General features: G+C 35.0%; 2 protein-coding genes across 3 annotated transcripts; both read right to left on the bottom strand.

Moving 5' to 3' along the window:
• Window positions 1–245: 245 nt before the first annotated feature.
• Window positions 246–18,213, bottom strand: LOC137832883 (UDP-glucose:glycoprotein glucosyltransferase). 2 transcript variants are annotated; one of them, XM_068641265.1, is made up of 37 exons: window positions 17,835–18,213; window positions 17,332–17,727; window positions 17,070–17,223; window positions 16,471–16,642; window positions 15,866–15,939; window positions 14,714–14,810; window positions 14,508–14,620; window positions 14,295–14,410; window positions 13,428–13,485; window positions 12,946–13,098; window positions 12,750–12,848; window positions 12,507–12,653; window positions 12,326–12,394; window positions 11,652–11,731; window positions 11,359–11,521; window positions 10,269–10,403; window positions 10,085–10,184; window positions 9,902–9,996; window positions 9,656–9,768; window positions 9,308–9,518; window positions 8,991–9,059; window positions 8,700–8,845; window positions 7,721–7,822; window positions 7,396–7,543; window positions 6,073–6,129; window positions 5,862–5,992; window positions 4,968–5,056; window positions 4,500–4,849; window positions 4,286–4,372; window positions 3,453–3,517; window positions 2,452–2,554; window positions 2,179–2,337; window positions 1,871–2,011; window positions 1,706–1,749; window positions 1,507–1,621; window positions 879–1,031; window positions 246–795 (listed from the first exon to the last, which is right to left on the bottom strand). In XM_068641265.1, the coding sequence occupies exons 1-37, from the start codon at window positions 17,978–17,980 to the stop codon at window positions 625–627; spliced, it is 4,821 nt and encodes a 1,606-aa protein (XP_068497366.1). In that variant the 5' UTR covers window positions 17,981–18,213; the 3' UTR covers window positions 246–624. The 2 variants fall into 2 exon arrangements, with proteins under 2 accessions (XP_068497366.1, XP_068497367.1); XM_068641266.1 differs by lacking the exon at window positions 4,286–4,372 and having other exon boundaries at window positions 17,835–18,144.
• Window positions 18,214–19,261: 1,048 nt separating this feature from the next.
• On the bottom strand, window positions 19,262–22,572 carry LOC137832882 (probable receptor-like protein kinase At1g11050). Its single transcript, XM_068641264.1, has 2 exons — window positions 20,419–22,572; window positions 19,262–19,527 (listed from the first exon to the last, which is right to left on the bottom strand). Exons 1-2 carry the CDS (start codon window positions 22,368–22,370, stop codon window positions 19,509–19,511), a joined length of 1,971 nt encoding a protein of 656 aa, XP_068497365.1. The 5' UTR covers window positions 22,371–22,572; the 3' UTR covers window positions 19,262–19,508.
• Window positions 22,573–23,090: the final 518 nt, after the last annotated feature.

The raw sequence follows: 23,090 nt of genomic DNA, 5'->3' as shown, positions 1-23,090 counted from the left end.
GAAAATGCTTTATTGATGTTGTCCCCCCATAAGAACAAACATTCTACAACTTTCAGAAGAATGGAAAATTCAAATCATAATCCTTGGACATGCCCACCTCAAGAACACGCCTAAAGCAACTTTTAATGATATCATGGCTTTGATATCATCTACCCTAATTACACGATTCAGCAACTAACATAGCAATCTATATCTTTTTGAAATATCTTGAATATAAACGGGAGAAAGTGGCGGAAATGCACCCATTATGCAAGAGATAATTAATAATCAGCAAATGAAGAGAATAATATATTATCACTGTTTTACATCAATTGCTAAACCCAGGATCCCCTTTGTTGAAAAGATTTATTCTTGAAAAGAACAAAAGAAAAGGGAGAAGGGGTTGGTTAAATGCATTTACGCCAAAATTAAAATTCACTAACATTTCTCGAATCAAAATTTTCTTAATGATCCCCTAAAACTGGTCAACAGAGAAGGCATTCATTGCATTCCACTGTTGTTAACTGTGTTTGGTGGAAATATATCAGTTGGGCACGAAAGATATGCTATATGGGAGCCAAATTGCATCGAGGATCACATTCTTTTCTGGAACTTTGACTTGCTCAAAATGTCTGTTTATCATGTTCACAACTCGGCCTTGGATTCCAAGTCCTCCTTCAATGCATCTTCACTAATCAAATCCTTTGATTGATTAGGGGAAGGAAACGGTTCCAGATCGTCACCTAAGATTTGTGCAGTGAATTTACTCGCCTCCAAATCAAGGTCAGGCCACTCGGGTACTATTCGTCTTGCACCCTAAAAATCAAAGTGGAGTAAGTTAAAAATGTTGGAATCAAGGATTTGTGCAGTGAATTTACAAGAACACAAAGTGTTTTCACCTGAAGTTTGGGTTCTTTTGTCATGGGATTGTTGCACAGATCTATTGTTTTTGCCCTTGATTTTGTAGCATTTCCACACCATGACTCGCACCAAAGCCATTCTTGTGGCAGAGAGAAAATGGGCACAACATGCTGAGCATAATTAGGAAGATCCTGAACCAGAAGAGTACAAATTTCAGCAAAGGTCACTCAAAAAATGAAATACACTAAGGGTAATAGGTGCTATATTGGGTATCAATAAAAGAACATAAAACCAAATAAAAGAAAATATAAAATGGAAAAGGCATGAGCATCTAACATTGAAGTTAAATTGCTATTCAAGGACCCTCATTTAACAGCTAAGAATTTTATGTTAGGTTTCTTTTTCACCGTGGTCCTAGAGCTATAGCAACTAATTGGTTTAGGGATTGAACCTTAATGCCGTCATTCTTACAAAGTTTCATTTTAAAGCAGAAGTAATATTTTTTCAATATAGAAAAGCAGTCCTTTACTACGAACAGAGATCTCACATGTTGATGCATGTCACAATTATACAAACCATTCAACCATACTTAATCTTGCAAGTTCAACCAACTTTTTCAAAACCAAATATCGAAAAAGAGCTATTGTACTAACTCAAACCTCTAACCTGATCCAAGTTGGCAAGACTATTTGGATCCTTGCTAAGGGTTTCATAGAAAACTCTAAGATTATCCCCAGCTGCAGTCTCTCGGAACTTCTTCAGATCAACAACATATAAAGCACTGCAAACAAAAATGGAAGCAATAATCAGAAAACTGAAAAAACTCGAACTTTATTTTCAAAATAATCAAGATATAGTCACCAACCTAATATGGTATGGTTTCCCCCGCAAATGATCCTTCCAGAAACCCTATACCACCAGGTCAACATAGAAGTTAGTATCGTATGCTGCATTTAACCCAAGAATTCATGGACAATGACTAGAAATACTAATGATATCAAATTGATTGAAGTTCAACAAAGGCATTTACTTGTCTCCAAAACCGATAGCCATCCATCTCCTTATTGTTATCACAAAATGGAGTATATGCCAGAGGTTTTCCTTTTATATCCATGTCATAAAGTTCTCCCATGTCAGTCCTGACAATCTGATCAGCATCCACAAAAATGACCTGCAAATATTGATAGACCTTAAACACACTTTTACGTAGAAATTTTCTTTTTATTACCAGCATCCTTGTCAATGTCATGTGTGATGCATGTAACACCAGGACATTAAGAGTGCAGAACACAAAACAAAACAAAAGTGAGGGTTTGATGTTGAAGAAAATCATGATACCTTCTCCAAGGAAAGGGGGAAAATGACATCCAAGAATAAAATTTTATATGCCCAAATAATTCGCTGTTTCTCGTTCTGCTTATGCAACCATGTTGGCCATTTGTATGTGATTAGTTCACATTCAAAACCATACTCTTGAGCCATGCGAGGAATCAGATCCTGTTTGTTAAGACAGCAAAGCAAAATAGTTCAAGGAGCAAACTCATTAGTTCCATTTTAAAGTTCCTACACACAAATGAAAATATTGAGGCAAATGATGGGTGAAAGTATAACCTTAAAAGGAGGAGACAGGTAGTTCTTTATGAACCAGAATTTGACTGGACGTTGTGTGTTCTTTAAAACAGTTAGAATCATAATCTTTAGAAAGCGTTCATATCTGGCAAAATACATCAACATAAAAAAGAATGAAGATTGCATTTGTGATGATAGAAACTAAATAACTATATCAGCAACAATAATCTTGTTCCACTAGGTAATAAATACCTCTATCCACGTAGAAAAAAAAGGAGAAAAAGGGTGGTGTAATATTCATGTAGAAGTGTTTTTTTGTTTGCTCCTTTTCAGTCAGGAAAATCATCAATAGTGGTTTGTATTTACATTTCTTAAAAAATTATATAGGTCCAAAATCCTTACATTGAAAGGGTCCGAATACAACCATCACCCTAACTCCTTCCCTAACTGCCATATGACTACTCTCTCTGTCAAGTCACCAAACAGCAGTAATTACACTCCCTACAGTGATTCTCTTATGACCATTATTACCTAATATCAACTTAAGGTTCTAATTTCCACAGTCCTGCTCATTCTTCTTGGCAGAGACCTCCTTCGCCTAGCTTCTAAGGGTGCATTAAACATATAAATTAAGAACTTATTTGATAAGCTTTTACCACATGAGGAATTTGAACACGAAACTTATTGGAATAAGATAACAAAAATTTATGGGAGATATAATTATATTCGCACGATCAAACAAACTTCCCATGAACTCTTCAAAATACCACCTATGTCTGTAAGACAGGGAGATGAGGAAGAAGAAATTTAATGAACGAGCCGAAAACAGGAAATGTTTTATCAAATTAAATTGATGCCATAGTACACTTTGCCATGCCATATACATGTGACAGTTTCATCAATATGCCTAAGATATTTTGGATCAAAGAAAAGATTTCTTAATTTTTAAAATTCAAAGGAAACTGAAAAGGAATAAACAAGGGCCTTTCGGCCATAATTAAAAGCAAATTATAATATCAAGTTAATATAAGAGAACCACTTACAGGTGTCCAGAAGCAATTGAAAAGATGTTAATAGTTTTTCCACTGCGCCCACCCTTTACTTTCTCCTATTATGCAAAAAGATTAGTCAAAGTCTGCGAATAATGGAGTAAGTAGAAGCCAAAAGTGGAAAAAGGAAGGCAATCAGAAGCTTAAAAAATACTTCAAAATTTACCCGTATGTTGATAATACATGCAATTGGTTGCACACATTAGCTAGCAAGGCTAGTAACAGTCAAGGGTGGGGGCATCCAAGAAACATGTAAAGGATGACCCATAATAAACAAACATTAACGCATCCAATAAAGCATGTAAGGGATGACCCAAAATAAATAAACATTAACATATTTACATAATTATATTAACTAATACATTTTTGTGCTTTGGGTGAGTACTTTTAAACTATGGTAATATTTAAAAATATAAATTATAGTTGCTAAAAAATGATGAAATTTCTTATCTTATAAAGGAGTAAAATATAACAAATGTTCTTGAATTTAGATATTTTTTTCATTCTATAGTAATAAATTAAAGAAATAAGATTTTTGAAATTGAGGAATAAATTATGAAAATAACTTAACTATTAATTTCATATGGTCTATCCAAATTTTAATGTACAAAGTTCGAACTTAAAAATAATTTTTTCGAAATAACATAACAACTAGAAAAGTATTGAAGCATAAATACAACACAAATCAGATCAAACTTTTTATAACACATTACCAGGTTTGTTGTTAGATGTGTTTTTGAGAATTTCAAAATGATATTTTGAAGGAAAAATAATAAAAGTAAACTGTTCAAAAGGGACAGGATGAAGAAACAGGAAAAAAAACTCACGGCATTGGTTTCAGAAATTTTAGGTTGTTCATTACTACTAATGAAACCAGAGGCCCATTTCAATAAATTAGAATTCCAGCCACTTCCCTACAAAAAAAATCAAGGAAATATGTGTGAATTTGTACTTGTTTTTTTATTTAAAGGATAATGTTTTCTTTCTTTTACTATGACACAAAAAACTTTGAAATAACAGATTTTAAATGCAAGAACTCACTTTCTTTGTTTCTTGTGGATCCTCCTCATCATCAGAAACCAGCAATTTCTCATTTTCCCTGCCCTTTTTTTTCACTACATCCATATGAACTACTTTACCCCGTAAATCGCTAATAGTAATGAGTTTCGATAACTGTTTACTCTGAATTCCATCAGCACCTTCCTTTAAAATATAGAGCTCAGAACTTCTACCCGGAGCAAGCTGCAAGAACCAAACCCCAGGAGAGACTTTCATTTGCCAATATCCAAGATTAGCCATCACAATGGTATCAACTAAATGGGGTGTAGTTTTTGTTCCAAGAATTAGCTGAAGACCTCGAGGAGGATCATGATCTTTCTCAGAGCAATGACCTAATATATGAATAATTGAAAATAACAACAATGGATACTTAACAATTAATGCTTTATTATGATGATACAAAAAAAGAATTACCATCCTATGTATTTAAATACACAAAATGTAATTTACCTGTGAGGACAAGAGCTTCAAGCTCAAAAACTGCTTGCAATGTTCTTGTGTCACCAAGGTTCTCAAGCAGAATGTTATCCAGGTCATGACTGCAGCATGGGAAATCATAAAGAAAGTTAAATTTTACAAAAGTGGTGTTACGAGATATGAGTTGACTACATTAAATAGAAAGATATGATATGATTTGGTAGGGAAATATCTTACTAAATATTTCTCATTATTAGATACTAATTTTGTTCATTATTATTCTTATCTCTTTATTATAAATAAGAATACTGGTGTGTATCCAATACATGGAATTCATTATATTCCTTCTCAATTTCTCTCTCCTCAATTTGGTACCAGCAGTACCATCCTCCGTGACCTGTTTTGTGACTTATCCTTTCAACAAACAGCATACCTTACGGACATTATGAACCAACTCAAATCTAGAATCTTTAGATGCAGAGGCATACATCTATGCTTCTTTGCAGTATACATCATTTTAAGGTACAAGATAAGTGTTTATTCAAATTAATCAAATGCTTCTATATTATAAAGGATAAGAGTTTTTTCAGGTAAAGTATAACATCAAACATGTCTAGAATAGTTTAACATTGAAGTCATTAAAGCAGAGATTATAGGTGAATTAAAATTTAAAAAAGAGGGAGGTCAATGTGATTTACTCCAAATCTATCCTTTCCTTTTTCTTTCCCTACTGCCACACAGTGAATAATAGAAAAAGTAAATTAGCATAAACTCTTGTACATAAGAAGTAATTCAGCAGCCACAACCAACTACCTCAATCTTTTAGGGTAATTCACAGACCCAACCCAACTCTCCTAAAATGTTTAGCTGTTAGATGGAGGCTCCAGAATGATTTAATATCCAATGAATGTTAAAGATAATACATACACAGCAATGACAGGCTCAACAAGCCAAGGTTCTGGAACATCAAGATTCATGGTGAGTGTCTTAGACAGTGGCATGTTAGCAAAAAATGCTTTTGGGCCATTGATTGAAGAGTCAGCAATGCTAAAATCATCCTGCAAAAGTAATAAAACCTAAGAAGCCAAACCTCAAATCTAATCTGGAATTATCTACAAACCGTAAGTGCAATATATACCATTGATGGTACTACGTATCTGTAGTAGTTCTTCAGAGGAAGATCAGCAAGGGAACTCTGCAATGAAATGAAAAAAGGCATTCAAAATCAGTGCATTATGTAGGCTGTAAACTAAATGAAGATATAGCTAACAGTAGAAATGAGACTTTTTTTACTATAAATCTCAGTCAAAGGATCAATATAAGCCATATGTAGAGCAATGAGAGGAGGTTTATGATACTTGTACTTTTAAAAGGAATACAATTGTTCCGTGACACAAATAAGTTTCAACTACATTGGAAAAAACTCCAGTCTCATATCCACTAGAGATAGTGTCAAGATACAATATATATATATATATGTGTGTGTGTGTGTGTGTGTGTGTGTATGTATATATATGTTAGGAACCAAGAATTATAAAGAAAATAAAAGAAAGGTTTTTATTGAATAGAATGAAAAGAACAAGAAATAGAAGAGCAATCTCTCCTTCAAGGGCTTCCCCTTCACAAAGAGCTAATGCTCAATCTACAAAAATAACACTTTCTCCCTACCCTCTCTCCTTTGCTATTTATATCTAACTAACACCTCAAGTAACTATTCTAACTAATTCTAACTAATTTATCTTCTGTGTATCCTAACAATACACTCCTCCAAAAATCACCTCGTCCTCAAGGTTGGAACAGTGGAAGGTTGATCCCGTGGCTCATCTTCATCACCATTATCTTTATCTACCCTTCCTGAAAGCATTGTCATACTGTCTATCATAGGGAACCCATTGGCTAGTGCATGCAAATTCAGTTCTGGAGGCTTAGGTGGTGGTGGGGGGATGAGATATGTTTTTGTATAAGCTTGAGTTAGACCTAAATCACATTTTAAGATGGTATATAGCCTATCATAGATCCATTAAAAGGGTTACTCACCAAAATAGGCTGTTACATTTACAACCTAGCAAATTTCCAATGTAGAATAAATTAACTATTTCTGCAAGCTTATAAGGACAGATGCAAAAAGGAGCAAGCAAAATCATATACCAGTTCAGATAGAAGTAGCAATGCAAAAGACCAACTGAAAAGGTCACAAACATAAAACATAATAATAGATGGCCTTTAGTAAAACCAGATTTAAGGGGATTTCACAGCTTCCTAACCAGACCAACAACACTTTGGCTTTTGTATTCTCGAATTCCAGATGAAAGAAAGAGACAACAATTACAATTCTTTTTTTTCTATATTATTTTTATTCAAAAGGCCTAAGAAGACAATTAAAGAAGGAATAAGCTGCATAACAGAAAACCAAAATGTTTCAAAAATATAAGTGGATATAGAACTAGAGATATCAACAAACCAATGGATTTAGAACAATCCTCATGCTGGGTTGAATGTATTTCCACAAAACTCTTAGAATTCCAGACAACTTCTGACTGGTTGCACTTAAAGGATCGAGACAAGCATCAATGTGAATGCTAGAATTTTCATTATGTAGAATAATAGCACTGCACAAAACAATGGTATTAAACTATTAAATTTGTATAATTATACATTTTAAACTTAAGTCAGTACTCTAGACATGAATCAGCCTTCAAAGAATTATAAATTCAAGCAGAACTATATGCCTTTTAATATTCTACTCATAATTCCATCTAAATTGAGTATACAGCAAACAAAATTACCTATGTTGGTCATTCAAAATCTCAAAACGGGCACTTTCAGAACTTCGCTCCCTCACAGCCATTGAGGAGGATACAGCCATGACAATATCACTAATGAATTTGCTACAAAAATACACAAGGAAAGATTAAAGAATTGTCATATTTTCTGAAAACAGATAAAGATTGGATAAATAATATTTGCAAATATAATCAATAAGGATATCACAAAACAATTGACAAAATCTTAGCATATGAACAAACTTTAGTATCAGGAATAACATCTGACTTAGGACTGCAAAGAACACAGACTAATAATGGGTAACAGCCAATTGAAGAGTTCTTAGACTTGCACTCGTTCTAAACTACAATTTCCCTCCTAATGCTGGAACCACATTATGTTTGTCTCTAACTCATGCATATGAACAAACTTTAGTTTCTAAGTATAACATCTGACTTAGGACTGCAAAGAACACAGACTAATAATGGATAACAGCCAATCAAAGTGTTCTTAAACTTGCACTCGTTCTAAACTACAATTTTCCTCCTAATGTTGGAACCACATTATGTTTGCATCTAACTCATGCATATAGGCTCAGAAGACCACATAAGTGAAATGTATATATGGCCCCCAGATTTACTTATCAATGAATGTAGGTGGTAGAGATGTTTTATGTGGGAATTACCATCATCATCATCATCATTATTATTATTATTATTATTATATAATATCCTTCTTTGCTGAAGAAAAAAAAAACATATGGCCCCCAGAATGCTGATCTGGATAACCTTTATGTGATTAGAACTGGGGTATGAAATGATTATTTGCATATAGAAAATAACTGGTGTAATGTAATCCATCCACATAGTCATATACTAAGAAATACTCACTTTCTTTCATACCAGACAAAATGTAAAATGAAAGTTAGTGATGACATGTGTAACACCAAAGCAATAACCATAGAAAACAGATCCAAAATAGATAGTGAGAAGATCAAGAAACCTTGTCAGCATGTCAGGGTCAACATGCTGCCATTTTACTTCTTCAATGATTTCCAGAATGTGCTTTGTCCTCTGCTTAAACTCTATTGATTCAAGAAGAAGCAGATCAGCACTCAAAAATGTGCTTTCATCAATGGGATAAGTTACCTATAACACAAATGCTAAAGGTTAACCCAGGGTAACTGACACAGATCCTATCGTTGATGAGAAACTAATCAAACTCGAATATCATGCACAGACACCATACAAACTGAATACTCTATGAAATAATCAGAGACCAAGACAATCTTACCCTTCCATTAGTAAAGACTGCATTAACACCAGATTCAGACCCAAGTAGCCTATGCAAGAAGATTCCCACCTGACAGCAAGAAGCTTTATTAAAGGATTTTATGATTACCAAAGAAAAATAGCCAGCAAAAGGCTGATATTGAATCTAGAACAGTGGAAAAACAAAATGAAGGGGAGAAAGTAAGAGAAGCATATAAGTATTTCTGAAAGGTACAATGGTCAAATGAATACATGTAAAGGTAACATGTGACAGAAGCATTGATGGGTCAGATGTGCACCAAAATGTGATTATTTAAATGGCAAAGCAACCACAAATACCTTGTTCAAATGCCTTCTTACTTCATCAGCAGAAAATTTTAGGAGGGCAGGTCTATAACCCTCAGATGGTAATCCATTGGCCTCGGCAAGCTCGCAGACCTTATCAATAAATGTTTGAGTGCCTTCAACTTCCACAGCTGATGTAGGGAAGTACTTTTGCTGATAGAGTAAGCACAACTGATCCAAGAAGTCTAACACATTCTTCTTATGACTGCATAAAACCATGCATTCACACAATTGATATAAAACCATACTTCAACTTCAAAAAACAATTTCTAAAACTACAGATCAAGATACTAATAAATGAATCAATTAAAAGCCATCTAATACTACAATGAAAAAACAAACCTATATGAAGATGAAGTGATTTCAAAAACCTTCACAAAAAGGACGCTTAATGAATCTGTACTCCAATTGGCACTAAATAGAAGACCTATACGAGCATCTTTGGACCCTTCTCTCTGTTGCATAATGAGAAAATAAAAAAAAATGTTCAGATTCAGAAGTACTAAATAGGTAGGTCCAACTCTTGATGTGTTCGGAGACAATGCCTAAAAGGAAGAGTGTTCAATAGAAATGCAAATCCATATTAACCAGATAATTTAAGCCTTGACGAAGTAAATGCAACCCACTCCTTGAAGTGATATCAACAGCAAGAAGATGTGTCACGGGCTTCAACTCATCCATTGCTGGGTTGCATACAAACAATCCACATGTTAAGACAAAAACAAGAATGTAAGAATAAATCTAATGATTTCTAACATGTCAACCACTTACTTCCAGGAGAATGCAAGTACTCAATGTCATTCAGTATAGATTCCTCTCCAAAAAGAAATGCAGACAGAGATACAAACCTAGGTTTACTATCAGAAATAATCTACAGCAAATACAAGTTTCCCATAAGTTGCAAATTATCATTATAGAAGCTTCCCATAACTTGCAAATTATCAAAATACTATACCCGAGGATTATAACGTTGAATGCCCGCTTCTGACAGGAACTTGGCTAATACATCAGTGTGAGGTTTTATTTGTCCAAAGTATACCTGCTCCTGTATTCTCTGAGTTTCATCATTCAAGGCATTTAGTAATGCGTCCTGGTAAAAGCAATAGCAAATATATAAGTGGCAGAAAAACTTGTTTATTACCACTCTACTGTGACGATACATTGACATCAATTATAGTTAATAATGAAAAGTGAGTGCTTGAAACAAAATTTCAGCACATTTAAAGTAGAGGCAAAGTTAAATAACACATCAAGCACACTACTAAAATATATTTGGATCCTTCATAGTGTAGAATGCACATTATAGAGTAACATGAAAGCGGTTAATTGTTAGGACCAAAAATTTTAAAAAAAATCAGTTATGAAGATTTTTGGGTTAGCTAACATAGGAAAGCATATGTTGAAAAGTCACATTAATTGCGCTTTTTCTAGTAATCCATTTTTTTATAAGAATTCCTCCATGTACTATTTTTTTGAACTATTATCACCCCATAATGGTAGGTTCTATACCTTAATGTGATGGATTGATGATTAGCATATATTATATATAAAGCCCCAGGTGCTTTGCTTGACTAGAAATGAACCTGAACCTGACCCCGAGCCCAAAACACCCATTTCCACCTTCTGAAAAGAGAAAGGTTCCCAGTGGCAAGCGATGCAGAATGAAGACCACATGTAGAAGGAATTGCTATAGGCGGTGAGGTTTGGAGAGAAGAGAGAATAAAATGCTAGAATTTGGGATTGGGTCTAACTCAAAACTAACTCGGAAAATGAGATTAGCACCTCACATTTTATTTAGCTATATCAAGTCAATTTTAGACTAAACAATCACGCTGATTACAATTAATGCAACCCTCAAAGTGGGTTGTAACTAAGGTAGGATAGGGTGGTCCGCAATTAATAGAACTTTCTAAGAGTATAAATATTGAGAATTGAGTTATCTCCCCATTACTAGAAGAAACAAATAAGTGAAATAGTACAAAGATAAAAAAAATAGCTGTTTTGAAATAAGATGGAGTAGAGGAAAACACATAAAAAATAAGTACCTCAGTTGGATCAATAACAAGTCCATTCATCAACAGAGAACAATGAGTCTTAGACAAACCAAGCTTAAATGCAAGCATGGAGCTTTCTTGTGACAATTCCTTCAACTCTGATTCCTTCTCCAGCTTTAATAATATCTCTTGTGGAGGAGATTTTACCTTTGGCCTATCGAAAAATAGTGGGAATAATGCAGATAGATATAAACAAGGAATTTTACCAAAAACAATAGTAGAAGCATCGTACTAAAGAAATGTCAGAAGCACAGTAATCAACAGAAAAGTCCAGCAAAACTAACAATATTGTTTCAACAAAAGCCCCTTCAACATGGTGCAGCTCAAGATGGCCATCATCTGATTCAGTGCGTAATTTGTTAACCTACAAAACAAACATGCACAACAATGTTCTTTCAGTTTAATTGCAAACCATACTAGTTCTAGATGACTCAAAATAATATGAACAAGGTATTGACCAAAAGCATATATTATATGATGCAGTCATGTCATTTTATCCATATTACAAAAAGTTAGTTAAAACTGGAACCTTGGAGACAAAATAGGTGTATATTGTATGACAGCATTAGGATTATCTCGTTTTCTATGTTAATGGGGAGGGAGTGAAACCACTTCCAGGCAGTGAAATCCTTGAACACTAGATTTTAAATCCTTGAATTTATTACTAACTAATCATACAGAAAAAAAAAATATATATACAGCTACAGAAATTAAACAAACAAAAGGTGGCATTTCGAAATTTAGGAGTAGATCAGGAAACTTGAGAGATCCAAAAGTCTGAACTTAGACAAGAAATTGCAAGATTGGTGGATTAGTATGCATGTGCAACATATAACTGCATCCTTCAGTTTTCTCCCCACATGTACTCTTCTGGATTTCAACCATGTTAGCATGTAAATAATTTTGAAGAAAACATACAGTAAACAGAAGATAACTAACACTGAAGACAAAATCATACATTGCTTAAAAACTCAAAAGCTAATTGAGTGTCATGATGCCCCTTGATATAGCTGAAGAGACGTATAATCTGAAAAGAAGAACAGCAAACATAATGCATCATAAACTTGACAGTAAAATTTCCTGAAAAATGAGCTTTGTGATGTTGTGTACATTTCTGAACTATTAAAGTTGAATATTACCATATCAGATATATCCTCCTCAAATTTATCTCGATCCTCTTTGGCAGAAAGGTTCTCTAATTGCGTGATGTATTTTGAAGAATACAGCACAACCCCAAATCTCACAGGAAAATCACTCTCATACAATGATATGATCATATCAATTGACTGCAAGGTTCCAAGTAATAATTCAAGGAATGAGAGATTTCTCTTGGAAAACGAATTTACAAAGAACAGTGTGTTAGCTTTAGAAAATAAACTTGCCTCAAGACCAGAAATGGTTGCAGGGTCAAGAACAAAAACAGCATGGAAAAGATTTTTACGGATGTGACGCAATTGCCCGGGGAAGACCGGCATCAAAATCTAAAAAAACAAGAAAAGATTGTGTTACAATGAAAATTTACAGCAGGTTTAATTTGAAACTAATAATATTGTCTAGTTATAAAATCAAGTAGTTAACCTCATTTAGATTGCTCCTCCACCTTTTGTACTTGGCATCTTCTTCCAAGTTGTTGAGATAATGTACCTGAGTAGTTCGAAAATCGACACGAAACATACTGGACTCTGAAGGAGGTAAAGTTGACAGCAATTTCCGCACAATGCTAGGAGGTATCTGCAATTACTGGGATCACAATTACAATCTAAATATATGGTAAAGCATCAATCAAGAGAAAAGTATCTACATCAATTTCTCACAAAAGATACACACACGTGAATTTTAAAGATTGTAACAGTTAAATGCATTGCTTTGGTACCTATCGTATTTTCTTTTCATACTATTTACAATTACAAATATACAAACTAGTAAAGTTCAAGTATTAGAAAGCAATGCATCAGACAAAATTTCATGTGTCCATATTAATAACAGGGTCAGTAAACAAGTTAGCTAGAAATTAGTACAACAATAAAAATATGCCAAAATGAAGATTAAATGCCATTCACCTTCAATTTTGAGAACTGATCAGCCAACAACAGATCCTGATGAACCAAGTCAATCAACCTAAAGAAAGATAAAAATAAATAAAGTATCAAAAGATTGAAATTTTGTAATTTAACTTTTAAGTTTAGGACATTCATGTAAGTAAGTTTGAAACAAACCACAGTTATATCAAGCTTAGCATGACTAATTATGAACTCCATATGCCAAGTAGGCATTTTAGTGCAGTTGGATATGCATTAACTTCTCAATAATCATTGTCCACATTTACAATCAAATGACTAGAACAAAATGTGTGGCAAAATGATAATTCGAATGAGTTTTTATATCGACTTTTGAGTTTGACAAACATTGGTAAGAATTCTTGCTAAATAGTAATTTGGATGCCTCAGCAATGTAAAATATGCACAATCCAAAAGCCCACAACAAACTCAACATCTTAGGAAAATCCGTGTTTATTAATCAGGGCTCACAAAACCACAACCAAATAGTTGCTTAGAATCCAAAAAATAACTCTGAAATAATAATTAATTGATTAAAGCATATACAAGTGCATAAAAGAAAGGCACTTGACCTCAATAACTAGCTATCTAAAATAAGGAATTCCAATAGATAACTAAGCTAACTTAGATAGGCTCAATCCGAATAAACATAAAGTGAAATATAAATGGACCTTGATCCAAAACATTCAAGCTTCATTCTTCACAACAAAAGAACCATCAGAATGCAATAGCAATTTTTTCGTAAGAATATATCATGGAGAGAAACAGTAAACTCGGGCTACAACACAGTTGCAAGCATGAAATACCAACAACAAATAATATCTCGGCCTTATAATATGAATGATATCAGCAGGAGAAAAAAAATATTACAGATAAAGGTCAACATCTTCAACATTGACTAAAGCACCATTGATAGCCATTAAAGACTTGCCAGGTGGGATCATCCGCTGGTTTGCCATTATTTCATCTCGAACAGAATCATCAAGCTGTTGCATATCACAGTTCCATAAGAACAATAAAGAATTAATTGGGAGGAAACTGACCAATGTATAAGCATTCAACGAAAGTGACAAGGTTTTTTACTTTCATGCGAGACAAAGAAGAAACTATGTTAGGGAAATTTTGATTGATATCCTGCATTGACTGTAGAGGATCAGAGGCACGGACTATTCTCTGTACAGTTTGATGCCCTAGATCTGTTATCATTAAAATATATATTATTGCACAGTTCATTAAACGAAACTAAAATGAAAATAAATTATCACAAAAAGAAAAGGTTACAGCAATACCTTTCAGTTCCCAAACATCAAGGGTATCTGATACAGTTGATGACAATAAATAATCCCTAAAAGTCATGATCTCATATGTTAACTCGGGCTTACGCTCCTGTACATAAACACAAACAATTAAATTCAAATGCACAAACAACAAAATTTTAAATATGTACGTCAATTCATTCATATCAACCATATTGAATAGGAAATGTCATCATCACTCATCAAAAAGTGTAGAACCAAAGTATCATTATGCACCTGAATAAGAAAGCAGGAATAATAAAGTATAATGATTGAGAAGAAGCTACAGATGTCTTGAATTCAAAATAGCCAACATGACATGAATGGTTAGAGCATATTAGCATGTGTGGGCAAACTATCAATTCTAGATAAGCCATCCCAAGTCTCACCTATCAGGTAGACTGTGGTGGTCATCATAGTTTCATAATGAAAATAAACTAGCAGAAGGCCTTTTTTCAATTTATTCTCCAAACTCCAGTGCGATGCAGTTATCATGCATCCTGTATATTTTGGTTGTGTTTCTATTGTTATCTTCTTTTACTTCCTCATTTTTTTTCCTGACCCTGCAAAGGCTACAATGTAAACATCTAATGTACTAGAGGTTTTCCTTTGACACTTTCAACAACAACAACAACAAAAGCCTTATGCCACAAAGTGAGGTTCACACTACATGGATCACATGACAATAACAGAAGCATATAGAGGTTAGAAACCACTTTGACTGGTTAATTTTGGTCAAACTAAGCATTATCAATTATGAAGAGGGGAAAATGGAAATATAGGTATGTTGCATGATAGAATCTAGCACCTACAGACACTTCTTTGTGATTTAATTTGATTTGATACAAATAACAGAATTAATCGATAGTACCTAAAAATATTATTTTCTTTTACATGTGTAAGAAAAAAAAACAAAGGATTTAACTCCTCTAAAGTGAACGAACAGTACCTTGGAGAATAAAGTGCAATAATAACCATTGATTAGAAAATAATCAGTTGACATTTTAATTAACTTCAAACTTTGTTATATATGTATTTTATTTTATCACAATTATTAACCTTAATCAACGATTGTGAGTTCCCTAATGTACACCTTAATTTAGGGGAGTCAACTCCAAAAAGAAATAGAGGTGACATTTTACAAACCAGAATTTTAGAGAATATGAATCCTCTGACTTCTTGGCTAAGATCTTCAGTGCGAGGATCCTCCAAAGTCACACCTGCAACCCACAACATAATCAATAAGGGAATTATAAAAGCAACCTATTCCTGTAATTATAGAAAATTTCCTTTACCATTTTACTTTGATGTACAATGCATGATAAAGACCAAAGAATTTGTGAATCTTGGATTAATTAAAATTAGGTAATATTTCTTTCAATTATCTGTTTCAAAATCAATAATGAAATTTCACAGGATTATCAAACTTGAAAGGCCAAAGCCAGAACAACAAGAGTAGAATTTGAGAATTAGGACACACTAAGGAAAGTAAGGCAGAAGAGAGAGAAGCTCCATTAAGGGGATTAAGTACAAATATTAACAAGCCCTACAAATGAAAACATCAAAATGATACACAGACATCAAAAGAATAAATAAATACTGTCTAGTGTCTATAATAATGGACACTTCAAAAATTATGACCTAAGTTAAAAAATGAAAAGGAGAATAAAGCAACCACAACTCATTGTCACCTACTTTCTACAAGAAACTTGCTTCTACTTTCAAAATTCAAAACCTTATGGAGATCCAACCTTTTTTAATTGTACTGTCGTCCATGGCCTTATACTCCATATTCTTAAAAGCAAGTTCCACACCATAACCACCTAAGTTTATTGACTCGCTTGCTCCAACAGAGCCACAGTGGCCAAAATTTGTTTCACATCCAGCTGGCAACACTGGTCTCAATATATAATTTACTTTTCCCTGAAAATACGTGGACAACGTGTCAACATTTGCAAGGGAAACAAGAAATGTATAGAAAAATTACAAGATTGTATTCTAAAAATTCAAAAAACGGAAGTCCTAGTAAAAACATTTATCAAGAAGGAACCATAAGCCCTTACAGTTGTTGTCACTAGCACCAATTAAAATTATCCTCTCTTCATGACAATGAATTTGTCTAGAATAAATAATAATAGGAATCGCTATTTTCGCTTTTTAAACACTCCGAATTGGAATTCTCCCTATTTTTTTGTAATTTTAATGGTAAATGCATAGCTATGTTATACATCCTTCTTGTACAACAGCAATTTCGCTAAAATGTTTTTATGCAACAAACCAGTAATTACATAATTACATAATGCAATGCAATATCCATTAAGCAGCACAAACAGAAAACTAACAAAAGAACCTGTTTAGCAGCTCCAACCAGAGCATCATGAAACTCCTTAAAGCAAACAGTCCCGAGTGCGCCATAAAGTACAGCAACCGGACTCCCAACACTCGAATCAAAATGAACATGATCAAAATCAAACAGTTGCGGTCCCGGAATCGAACCACCCACCCTGACGATAAAAAACAAAAAAGCACCCAATTGGGAGCAAGATACTATTAGTATTAACCAAGAACACAAGTTCAAAAACCGAACCAAAAAAGAGGAGAACAAGACTCACTTCTCCAGAGGGGTTTGAAGCCAGAGGAGCAATTCAGAAACATCGAAAAACAAAGTGTCACCAGTGTCGACCCAACAACACTTCCCTCCGGGGCTCTGGAGGCTTACCCCAAGATGCAAGGGGTCTAATTTGGTAATTGGAGCATAGCTGTGAGACGAAAGAGAATCGTGAGCTAACTGGCGGTAAAGCACGAGAGCAGGGGAAGCTGATCTCAGAATAAGCGAGAATTCAAACAACGACGCCAAAGGCTCTCTCAGAAGAGGGCGCGAATGATGCAGAATTTCGTTGACGCAACTTCTTGCGGAATGCGAATGGGCGTCGCCGTGATCATCAGCATGGAGCCAAGCGTGAATGAAGTTCCAGAAAAGGCGCGGTTCCTCTTTGAACAATAACTCGCTGCAATGGAAACAGAAGCAAGCAAGAAGATTGAAACGGTTAGATTGACGAAAAAAGAGAATGAAAATGGAAATTGAAATTGAAATGGAAATGGGAGAAGAAGGTACCCAGCTTCGAGAAGAAGAGGAGTGCCGAACCACTTGGCACGAAGGGAAGTTTGAACGTTTTTGGGGGTTGGAGTGTGAGCGGAGGCAATTGCGAGGAGGAGAATGAGAATGAGAAGGAGAAGCGGAGATTCAGATCTGAGACCCATTTCCGTGTGTTAGGGTTTGGACATTAAGACACCAAATGAGATCGCAGCGTTCTTCTTCTGTGGAAGACAGAGTCAGTCAAAGAAACCACTTCTTCCACTTCCACCTCCTTCCTTAAACACTCTTCTGTTATCTCTTCCCAAACATACAAATACAAATTACAATTAGGGCACAATTAACAAAATATGTTCTTATGGAGGGAAATTACAATTTTCATTAGAAATAACTCTGCATTATTATACATGTTTATTTAAAACACAGTTTTAATTTGTTGCAATTAAATAATTTTATTATTAAATATGATAATATATTAGTTATTTTCATTGTAAAAACTATGGGAATATATGTTCTCGTTCGTGTATCATATTTTTTATTTTTATCATGGATATATATTTATGTTTAATATTTAAATACATATTTTTTTCATTCATATTTAAAAAATATAAAAAATCAAATGATAAGAAAGGATAACAATCAGAGCAAATTACAAGAAGAGATAAAAAACTATAATTTTTAAGAGAGGTAGATATGAAAAAAAATTGTTTCAAGTAATAAAAAGAGTTTCACATTTAATAAATTGTTTCCTCCATGATTAAAATTTAAAATTGATAACTGTTTTTCTACGAGATGACAATATATTAGTTTAAAGAAAACAGTTTTCAATTAATCTTCAGGTTATCCGTTGGACCACCCACTATCGGACCATTATCGGATCACCCATAATATATAGTCTCACGCACAAGTTCATAGACGTTTGAGGTATATTGAAAATCTCACATCGACTAGAGATTATGACATTTTATAGTATATAAGTGGATGCAAACTTTACCTTAGATTTTACGAGGTTTAGTTATGCTTAAAGTTCACCTCTTAATAAGTTTATTATTTATTAAATCAATCCTTGTTGTATTTATATTTAATTTTAAAATATTTATTTGCTGCATCAATCCTATATAGTCTCACGCACGAGTTGATAATTGGGGAATGTGTTAGAGATCTCACATCAATTAAAGATTAAGACATTTTATAGTATATCAGTTGGTGCAAACCTAATCTTAAATTTTACGATGTTTAAAGTTCACTATTTAATAACTTTATTATTTGTTAAATCAATCCTTGTTGTATTTATATTTAATTTTAAAATATTTATGTACTGCATCGCCCATCACACTTTTGTTATTTTTTTCTTTATATTATGACATAATGTAATCTAACATTGTCCATATTTGGAAGATGGGTTGGTCTCAAAATATGAAAAATAAAACCTGGTTTATGATTTCTAGTTTGTATAAAGAGAACACAACTCCACTTCCAATGTGTTTATGAGCATAAAAAAATGTACATGTGTTTGTACAGAATTTTTACAAGATCTGCAGAGTTATCGAAAACGTTCATAATCTATACAAAAACTGTTTTTACAGGGGAAGAAGAAGAGCAAAAGAAAAAAAAATGATCTTGCTCTGCTGAATAACCTGCATATGAAAAAACAAAATATGGTAGATTCTTAACTTGCAAATCCTTTTGAAGTACTTAGCCCTCGTTAATGGACCTGTTTTAACACAGGAAAATGATAACTATTATGTACATAAATCTAAACTAACATAGCATAGAAAAATTAACTCATTAACAATCACACATCCCTTTATCTTGTAACAAAGCAATAATGTTCCTGCCAACTTAACTTTTTTATTTATATACAAGAGTTTTCATATTGTTGTACAAGAAGACTCAGAATAAAACAAATGAAAGAGAAAAATGCAACCTTCTTTTCCCAAGACATTTTTCCTATGTTCTAAGTTCCTATAATGTACCTATTCTCTGCTATTTCAATTACCCTCAACTTCCTTGGTAGCTGATTACAATGATACCCTCCAAACTGTGCTAAGTTTCTTCAAACTCTGCACAGAATTTGTTGAGGCACAAAGGCCTATCCTACAGTCATTGCTAGCTTGGATCTTGAGAGTGTTCCAGTACCGCCAATACAGTCCCTCATCGCTTATGAGTCGAGATCAATGGCAGTTTAAATACACTTTACACCCCTAACCCACCAAGACGTCTTTTAAGGATAAAACCGTGACGGAACACGACCTCCAAAGTGGACAATACCTTGGATGCGGTGATTGACCCTCGCGATGCTATCTTTGAGACTTGAGGTCAGAACATTGACACCCTTTGTGATAACGAAAAAGGTTCCTTAACCCTTCAACTAGGAGGAAACCATTTCCTTCCTTAACCCTTCAACTAGGAGGAAACCATTTCCTTTTGACCTCGACTCCTGAGCGATATAGGATTATATTGGCGGTACCGGAACAGAGAGCTTGAGAGCAGTTTGTTGGGAGGAAATTTATTTGTACCAAACATGATTTGACTGGACCCTTTGGCAGGCCTTAGAATGGAAAGAGCTTCCAATTTTTTTCTACATTTTAAGCAATATCATTACCTGAGCATGTCTCCAGTTTGCAACTTGGGGCCACTTAGTGCTGGAGATATGCTAAAAGTACTGCCATCATTGTAAAAGGAAGGGTGCCCTAGAGGCATAGGGCGATCTGGGATTTGTGGAACCTCAACATCACCTTCCAACATCTTCAAAGCATCAGCAATTGTTGGCCTCAGAGCAACCATCACATGGGAGCATAGAATCCCCACCAGCAAAAACCTCTCCATTATGCTCTTAGGATTTGAGCTAGGAAAATTCTCATCCTTCACCAGGGAACCGTCTAGAGCCTCTTCTAACTTCCCAGCCTTCACTAGTGACCAAGCCCAATCTGTGATCAAGAATGCCCTAGGTGATCCTGATGAAGACAAGTCAAGAGCCTTCCTCCCACACATAATCTCCAGAACAACTACACCAAAACTATACACATCACTCTTCTCAGTGAGCTGACCATAGAGTGCATATTCCGGGGCTAGATATCCATGAGTTCCAGCCACTCTGGTAGTGAGATGAGATTGACCCTCCCTACTTTGTTTGGCAAGACCAAAATCAGCAACTCTTGCCCTCATATCCTCATCAAGTAATATATTGGTGGCCTTGATATCCCTGTGGAAAATTGCAGGTTTGACTCCATAGTGCAAATAGGCCAAGCCCTTTGCCACATCCAAGATTATGCTTTTCCTCTGAGGCCATGTCAATGACCCCTTTGCTTTCTGAGAGTCTGATGATACAAAGAGATGGTTCTCCAGGTTCCCATTTGGCATGTAATCATACACAAGATACCTTTGGCTTCCCCTTTCATCATAATCCTCACTCTCCTCAGCCACACAACAGCCTCTTAAAGGCACCAGATTCCTATGCTTCAGGTTGCTAATAATCTCCACCTCATTACAAAACTCCACATCTCCTTGATAATCAGATTCCAAGATCCTTTTAACCGCTACAACACTTCCATCAGCCAAGGTTCCCTTGAAAACCAACCCAAACCCACCTCGGCCAATGAAGTTCTTAGATGAAAAACTATCAGTTGCCTTCTCAAGCTCCCCAATTTTGAACCAAATAGACCCCGTATTGGGCCTCAATCTACGCCTAGACCCTTGTTCTTCAGGGTCAAAATCAAACTGAAAAGTCTCAAGCTTTTTCCTCCTGTGCTTCCTGTCGCACCATATATAAACCCCCAACAGAGAAGACATCACCAGCAAAGCCACCCCAGCTCCTGTCAACCCAAACACAAGAGCCTGGTGACTCTTTGCCCCAGAACCCCGTTGTGAATAAACCGACATGCTAAAAATACAAGTCACAGCACCATTGCTTTCAGGTCCAAACTCATTCACAATCCCAGCAGCATAGAGAATGGCAAAGTAAAAACAATCTATGGAATGTGAAGCATTACCATCTATGGAAATAAGCTCCTGCTTCACCTGTAACCCTGCTCCCAGACACACATCACAGCGAGAGAGATCAGTGAGATCCGGTTTGCAAGCAGAGTTGAGTGGTGTGGACTGACCAAGCTTCTTGGTCCAATCAGAGATGGTTTGAATCCCAGCACAGATGTTGGGGGAGATCACAAACTGAAGAGGGTCAAAGCAAGAGTCTGCAAGGTTGTTGGGGAGAGAAAGGGTAGAGAGCTTGGATTGGAAGTCTTGGATGCATGAAACTGAGGTAGCAAGGTTGGGGAGTTGGAACTGAGAAGTCTCTTTGAGATGCTGTGCAAGTCCCACGCCAAAGAGGGACAACAGTGATATGCAACAAGTGTTTGCATCCGTTCCATTTTTTGCTGCCAAAGGTTGTTGGAAGTTGTGACAAGCAGAAGTGTTCCATGGGATTCTCAGCACATAATTCAAGTCTATGGGGCATGTGGGTGTTGTGGAAGGAGAAGGTGCTGCAGAACTCAAACTCATGGAACAAAACACTGCAAACATCAAGGGTAGCAACATCATCATCACAACAAACTTCATCCTATGATGTTTGTGTGGTGTTGTGTTGATTACAACAAACAACACACACGATGTTTTTTGTTTCTATTTATGAATTTGTTTGGTGATTTGAGATGTGTGAGACAAAATTTGGTGGTTTTTGTGAAATTGGGGTTAAGGGAGATGAATGAGTGAACACTGATGATTATCATAGGAGGGTGGTCAAAACTCTTCTAAATCTCTTGTCTTTGCCTGATGGCTGTGGCTGCGTTAGGTGTATCTGCTGTTCAGCTTTCTAGAGAGGAGAGTGTGGGACACGCGCAGTGTGAGTCCAAAGCAATAACAGGAAAGTTGAAGAGTGAAATGCACGCGCTTGGTGAAGGCGGTGGGAGAAGCGGCTGCATTTGTTCCTACTTGCTTAAAAGCAACTAAACAAGTAAGGTGCTCTGACTTTGCCACTTTGCTTTGCACACTGCATCTACGTGGATTACCAATACATACCAAGAATAAAACAATCATACACATCTATACCAACAAAAATACTATTTTATACAACAATAGTAATGGTTATAGTAAAGGTTAAACACAAAATTATCACGACACAATTAATAACACTTTAAATATATCTTCTTTCTTTCGTGCTAGAGATCCCACATTGATTAGAGATTAGAGCTTTTCATTGTATATAAGTGGATGCAAACCTCAATCTCATAAACCGGTTTTATGAAGTTGAGTTAGACTTAAAGTTCACTTTGTAATATG

The sequence above is a fragment of the Phaseolus vulgaris genome, chromosome 6, assembly GCF_000499845.2.
Source record: "Phaseolus vulgaris cultivar G19833 chromosome 6, P. vulgaris v2.0, whole genome shotgun sequence".
NCBI lineage: Eukaryota > Viridiplantae > Streptophyta > Magnoliopsida > Fabales > Fabaceae > Phaseolus > Phaseolus vulgaris.
The sequence above is the reverse complement of the archived record's forward strand: the minus strand, read 5'-3'. Positions and strand labels throughout refer to the sequence as shown.